The 7,710-nt window shown below is 34.4% G+C and overlaps 1 protein-coding gene across 1 annotated transcript in view; it reads right to left on the reverse strand.

Annotated features, from left to right (window-relative positions):
* The window catches only part of LOC108578218 (dynein heavy chain 10, axonemal-like), a gene marked incomplete at its 5' end in the record, with an annotated part of 53,625 nt that overhangs the window by 8,177 nt on the left and 37,738 nt on the right, over window positions 1-7,710 (reverse strand). Inside the window, 4 exon segments of the mRNA XM_017941502.1 lie at window positions 168-315; window positions 401-685; window positions 5,151-5,611; window positions 6,291-6,585. Of these exon segments, the coding sequence (XP_017796991.1) occupies window positions 168-315; window positions 401-685; window positions 5,151-5,611; window positions 6,291-6,585 (1,189 nt within the window).

The raw sequence follows: 7,710 nt of genomic DNA on the forward strand, positions 1-7,710 counted from the left end.
AGTATTTTAAGACTTAGTTATTTTTGACGGGAGCTTCTTGTTATTTTTTTTACATTTTTTATTGAAAGTAAAGTGTAAGAGGCGTTTTTAAAATATTTGTAATTAGACTGTAGTAATGAGGTCAAAGTGGAAATAATGCTATTTAATGATAGAATTAGAGAACGTACTCCTATGGTCACCATATAATTGATCACAGTAGCCTTAGCGTAGAGTGCTGGATCGAACATGGGGTTCGACACCTTCGTGGTAAGGTACATCCGGAATTTAGGATCATAATCCACTTCCTTGTCCCCAAGAAGAACGAACATTCGACCACTAACACCTGTAACAACAAAATCATCTTCAACATAAAAATTGTTTCAGTTATTTAACGGTAAAATTTAAGAGCACTTGTAAGAACTTAATTTGTATATTTTTCGATAGAACATTATCTAAAACAGGATCAACTTCATCAACGTCCTGAAATAAAACTGGAAGACCATATTTAATCGCAAGTTCCACTTGTTTCAAGAAATCTGAATCACTGAACGATAAAACTTTCAAATTCTTTTTTTGTTCTTTTTTTTTTATCCAATTCAGAGCTTGCTGTTGAGGATCGATGCAAACAGGAAACCTGGATGCTCTGATGGTTAGAATTCCGTTTTGCACGGATAATTCATCCGGTGGAAGGCCTTCAGAAGTCCATCTGAAACAAATTTCAATTTTATTCAAATACAGTAAAGATTCGGTAAGAGTTACAAATTCGGGACCGCTGTGGAACAGCTACGAAAAAAGGTACATATTAGGTTTCTCAAACTCTTTGTATTTTACCGACTGTTAAGGCTTCGTTAGAACTAGTTTATGATACGGTCGCCTATAGACGCTATTTTTGAAAGGGCAAAGTTTTACCCGTACCTGAATAGGTGGTACATGACCTCAGTATTAGCTAAATTAATTTCTGTCTCTCAATAGCAATTACCGTGTCATAAACTTTAGGGAACCCAAGAGTCGGACGGCCACGGTGACCCGATCAACGGTATCGCGCTGACGTCACCTTGGGCCTTTCCCCGTAGGGGTGAGAAGTCGCTCATCACCCCCGCTCCGAATCCTTCCCGCTACCTTTCCACAAATTCCATCAACCAATTGAACATTCGCATTTTTGTCACCCCGTTTTCCACTTCCATTCCCCTGTCAACCAATCAGTGCCATCACCGATACCTTAAAAACCACGCGTAAACGTGTCTTAGAATAGTTCAGAATAGTCAATAGTAAAGGGAACACCAGGCGAAGAATAATATAATTCACATAGTCTCTTATACGTAAGAGTGGTCCTTCGAGAAATACAGATTGAAATCTAGTCGGCACATCACGTGCAATATCTACAAGGCTCGACCAGGTATCTCATTGAGATCCGACAACGAGCGTTAACACTTGCTATAGAATTTTTTTGAGGAAAAAATTTTTTAAAATAGTCTACTTCATTTCAAAACATTGTCCAGGTGAGTTCGTTTCATTTTAATACATATCGGTGAGACAACACTAATACAAAAAAAAACTTTTTTATTTTTTGTGTTTTGCTGATAAAAATTTTACTAACGTATCCATGATATTTTTCTGATTAAAATGAGACCAAACACGGTATAATTCGGTTTACATTTAATTACTTAATAAGAAATTCCACACATGCATATATACACACACACACATAATTACGCCCTCCCTATAAATTTAATAATTAATACATATTTACATACATCCACACTTTTTTATGTCTTTACTATATCTATTAAATGTAAGACACCTAAAAAAGATTACATATAAGGATTTACAAAACATTATGGAAAATTCTAAGATGATACATAATTAAAAAATATAGGAGCAATTATAAGAAATTAAATAAATTACAGGATATTACAAAGTTATACAAAATTAAAAAATTACAAAAGGTCAAAAAATTCAAAAGAATTACTAAAATTAATGAAACTAACAAAAAATTACAAAACTACAACAAACTACAACGGATTTACTAGTCAGCATAGAATAGAATTTAAATTCTATTTAAAAAATTGAATGTCATCTTCATTTCCTAAAAAATAATACAAACACAAAAAATTCACATACGTTGCTATATTATTTGCAAAAAATAGTATCACTTTTTTCTCTTTAATTTTTTTCACATACTCATCAAAAATGCTGACTAGTAAATCCGTAAAATTTTTAACATATTAGTAAATTATAATTGTTCGCAAACTGCTTGTGAAGAGTCCTGAGTAGTGTAAACGTTGGTATAACAACTTCTGTGTGTATTCTTATGTGTCCTTTAAATTCATCAGAGGTCAAAATTCGTTTCTTCCTATTCGATAACGGATCAAAGGCAATGCCGCTTACGAACTGTTATCCTGAAAAAGTGTCCCATTCGAGAATAACCGGATAGATTCAGTTCTAGTTCTGTATAACGATTCCTTTTTGGCACAGCTATGAGACCCTTACATAAATGGTGTTGCATTCTGTAGATGTAAACAGTGAAATGAACGTAGAAAAACGTAGCAGGCAAAAGAAGATTCACAAGCCCAATCGGCACAACCAAGTTTTGTAACAATATCGTGTTTGGTATCATTTTAATCAGGAAAATCTCACCAATATTTTGATGAAATTTTTATTAACGAAAAATTGAAAATAACAAACTTTTGTAGTTTGTTATGAGACCCTTACATAAATGGTGTTGCATTCTGTAGACGTAAACAGTGAAATGAACGTAGAAAAACGTAGCAGGCAAAAAAAGATTCACAAGCCCAATCGGCACAACCAAGTTTTGTAACAATATCGTGTTTGGTATCATTTTAACCAGGAAAATCTCATCAATATTTTGATGAAATTTTTATTAACGAAAAATTGAAAATAACAAACTTTTGTAGTTTGTTAGTTTTGTTGCAACATTAGTCGCTTGCCTGGTTCAAGGGTGGTCCCCCCTTGTGGTGGGGATAGCCATGAACCGTTCATGTGTAGATCCCAAAGAACTCTTATCGAATCTTTACTGTATTTCTATTTGAATTTTTCACCAATAACAATTACCACCTTGAATATCTCCGGAATCATGAAAGTAAAAGAAAACTTTGTTCAAGGAAAGTTATTCGCTATAAAAGGTATGATCGTATGGTCAACGAGTTTTTCATACGTGAAGTCGCTGAAGAGATGTGAAAGTCAACCCGGTTTTTTTTAATGATATGCCACGTTTGTTTATTTATTTGCTAATAACAGCCCTTGAAATTAATACAGAAATAATAAAACATCAGTTAAGATCGTGAAAGATTGAGTACACTATTACTTCTGGCTCAATTTCTCTTTTAACGACGTTAGAATTTATCAAGGTATATATGTACCTCTGTGATCTTGACTGACCTTGTGTTACAGATTTTTGTGTTTTTCTTAGTAGCGACTATTAACCCTTCCGACCCAACATCAGTACCGCGTACCGACTCACCAACCATCGCGTTGTATGCGGCCGACTTCGGTACCGCGTACCGACTCTGAAAATGTGTCACCGCCGTGATCATGTAACATTAGTCGCTTGCCTGGTTCAAGGGTGGTCCCCCCTTGTGGTGGGGATAGTCATGAACCGTTCATGTGTAGATCCCAAAGAACTCTTATCGAATCTTTACTGTATTTCTATTTGAATTTTTCACCAACAACAATTACCACCTTGAATATCTCCGGAATCATGAAAGTAAAAGAAAACTTTGTTCAAGGAAAGTTATTCGCTATAAAAGGTATGATCGTATGGTCAACGAGTTTTTCATACGTGAAGTCGCTGAAGAGATGTGAAAGTCAACCCGGTTTTTTTTAATGATATGCCACGTTTGTTTATTTATTTGCTAATAACAGCCCTTGAAATTAATACAGAAATAATAAAACATCAGTTAAGATCGTGAAAGATTGAGTACACTATTACTTCTGGCTCAATTTCTCTTTTAACGACGTTAGAATTTATCAAGGTATATATGTACCTCTGTGATCTTGACTGACCTTGTGTTACAGATTTTTGTGTTTTTCTTAGTAGCGACTATTAACCCTTCCGTCCCGACATCGGTACCGCGTACCGACTCACCAACCGTCGCGTTGTATGCGGCCGACTTCGGTACCGCGTACCGACTCTGAAAATGTGTCACCGCTTTCCTTTCTTAATTATTCTTAATTTCTTAATTATTCAGTACAATATTGAATATGGTATATTAAAATCACAATATTGTCAAAGACTCAAATACTTTATAAACAATTCGATATGTTTAGGGCTCAATTTAAAGTCGACCGTTGTGAACGGTCTATTAAATTTCACATCGGCCGTAGGAAGCGAACTACTGCAAACACGGTCGGGTTGGAAGGGTTAACAAATAAATAAAAAATTACGACATTGTCGTCAAAAAAATAGAGATGACCTTCACATCTCTTCAGCAACTCTACTTGCAAAACAATCGTTATAACTATTCGATGGCCCTTTTCATACCAAACAATTTTTATTTGAAAAATTTGTTTCTTACTCTCATGGTTCTGACAATATTCATGGTGATAATTTTTATTGGTCCACCTTGTACTTACAGTGGGTGATTAAATTATTAGAGCCACCTGTAAGAAATCGACGGTTTTACAGTATAACGATTAATTTTCAGATGAAAATCTAGTTATACTGTATTCTTATTATTTTTTTTTTACGAAGCATTGATGTTTACAAATTGCAAATATACACTTGGCAACACTTTAAACAATATTATCTGTCATATCTACGTTATTTCGTATTAGTACTGCAAATCGCCACTTGTTACAGTTTTGTTGGTTTATAGATCGTGAGCATTTTAATTTTTGTTTTGCCGTATTTTTACTACTTATAATGCATAGTAAATTACTTAAAGTGTATCGAAAAAAGAATCAAGGCTGTAATTGCAGCAAAAGGTAGCGCTACCAAATACTGACTTTACTGTTACTTCTTAACTGTATTTTTTAGAACTACATAAGCTAAGTTTAACTGTTGTTTGAACGATCGTTAATTAAAAATGATCTAGTGTGAAAACCTTGATATTGCGATTTTGTTTCTGCACAAACTCAAAAAACATATTTTTCGTATCGTCGCTCGAATAATGTGATCACCCACTGTACAATGAAAGAAATGTAAGTCTTACATGCTAATTTCAACGTCATTGCTCAATTCAGTCTCGATCCTGAATGTGTCTGCAAAAGGAATCTGCTTGGTTACAATACTATTCCACCAATCGTCGTACAACATCTGATTTCTGTACTCGTAAGAAAATGGTCCACAATAAGCAAGAAATCCAGCACTGAGTAAACAGTTGCCAATTATTTTTTCTATCTGTTCATGCAGACTTTCCAATTCTTTCTTCCAACGTTCATTTTCTGAGGATAATCCGTTGATTAATTTATCAGCGGCTATTAATCGTCTCTGAAGAAGGTCTGTCTCCTCTTGTAATTTTTGCCTCTCAGACATAGCGTTCTCATATTTCACGTTCAATTCTGCTATAGCCTTCTCGATTCTCTCCAATTCTCGCTCTTCCTTTTCTAGAGCCTTTCGAGCTTTCTCCGATTCAGATTCTAAGTCCTTCACTCTCTCTATCTTTGGTTTCACCTGAAACAAGTTTTCGAAAGAGATAAAGTTAAGGCAACAGTTGTTGAACTTTTTAAATCTGTTTCGTTTCTTAAAAGTTAGAATTTTAGAAATTCATTTCATAGAAGTTAGAATATTAGAAATTCATTGTTGTTGTGGAAACGCATTTTCTTTTAATATTTACAAGTGCTTCTGTTAAATTTTCTCGGTGACGTGTCTGGTTGTATGTCTCATTTAGAGTACAACAAGTCTACGATACTTTATTAAAATATTCTAGTGTAGGAACCGACGGAAAAATTTCGGAGGACCCCCAACTGGGGGGACCTTCGGTTTGGCAAGTCGAGACTTTGCGCACTACGTCAACTACTCCGTCTCTATTCTCCCTTGTCGGTTTCTTATTTGAGTATGGAGGCTCTGATACTACAGTAGTATCGTAATTTTAAGAAAATGTGGCGAACGTAAAAGAGAAAGCGGGCGACGAGAGATGAAAGCCAGACCCAACGGGAAAAACCCCGGTGACGAGAGGCCCACGAAGGGGCTGGCTATAAAATGTGGCGGGCGAGGGATGAAAAGACATGTTGTTGGAAAAGTCGAGAAGCGTGGGTCAAAGTCACATGTATTATAATTATCTGTATATTTTTGTTAATAAACATCTGTTTATATTTCTAATTCCACAATATTAAACGTGAATTGAAAATACCTCTCTGTAAACAGCACAGTAATCCAATACAGCTAGCACAAATTTGTATAATCCATAGCCAGCCTTACTAATCGACTGCATCTGATCCAGTTTCGTACTTTTCTTCATATGAGCTTTTACCGCTTGTTGCTGTTTTAGTGTAATCTTATCACAATTCATCTCTTGCAGTATTCTCAAGAACGCTGGATCGCTCATCATCCCCTTCGCACCCTTCCAAGAGATATCTTTAATGCCTCGCAGCATCGCCACGCATTCTGACACAATTTGCACTGGCTCTGGAGGAGTTGCGAATGATCTGTAATATTTTCACTTTTTTTTTCTGTATTCACAAAAATGGAAGAACAATTTTTCTTGTATTCGAAAATATTTTTAGGCGGAAATGATAACGTTCTTTTTTTACGAAATTTGTTGAGAATTCTCGTAATCTTTTTATCTAAGATTTTCGTATCTATTTTGAGTAAGACGCGTTGGAGGTTTCCGTTAAAAAAAAGAAATGAGAAATTATTACAGATGTTTACTGTAGGAATTCGTTCTTCAGTAAACCTTCTTATCGTATCCAAAAAAATATCCCCAAAAGAAATAATTACAAATTCTTCTTCAACTTCACTCTCGAGTAACAATACCATTCCGCTCCACCCTGTATACTGAACGAAGTTACAGTATATTTAAGTGTCTATAATATTTATTAACCCTTGTACGGAAATCGGATCAATTTTACCCAAAATCATGTTACAAATTCTTTTTCCTTCGTTATTAAATGCATCATTTGGACTGAAACTTTTTCATATCCTTAAACATCTAATAAACATTAATAATCTTTACAAAAAAGAACAAAATTTGTATGGTTTTTTTAATGGAAATTATATTATTCATGCCCACTTATGGAATTTATGAGTTCATTTGATTCGATTTATGTATGTATGTAGTAAGTATTATACTAAGCTTTGGATGCTTCTTCTGTTGCATATTCATTTCTCACAAAAGCTATATGCTCTTTTGCTTTCCGTAATATAACTGTTATGAGTTCAGTTTGAGTTTTACAAAGACCGGTAAAACACGTTATTAGTAGTAATTGTAATTGGATAAATAACAAAATTTATAGTACGGTGAAGATATTTTTGACGATAACTCATGTAAAAGAAGTTTATGCAACAGAAACAGAAATAAGTAAAGAAAGTTCAGATTTCGAAGAAAGTTTAGATAACCTTCCTTTAGATGAACGCATAGAAATTGAACGTAATAATTCTAGATATTATAAATGAAGATACAACTCTATATTAGAGCGTGCTAGTGCAATATTTCAAAATGGCCGAACGTGAAAAGAAAAGATTGATTGTCTCGTCTAGGATCGACAAGGCAAGCAACTATATTTCGTATTATTTCAATATAATATTAAAATTATATTGTATAAATTTCTGAA

Source organism: Habropoda laboriosa, unplaced genomic scaffold (genome assembly GCF_001263275.1).
Source record: "Habropoda laboriosa isolate 0110345459 unplaced genomic scaffold, ASM126327v1 scaffold2634, whole genome shotgun sequence".
In the NCBI taxonomy this organism is placed as follows: domain Eukaryota; kingdom Metazoa; phylum Arthropoda; class Insecta; order Hymenoptera; family Apidae; genus Habropoda; species Habropoda laboriosa.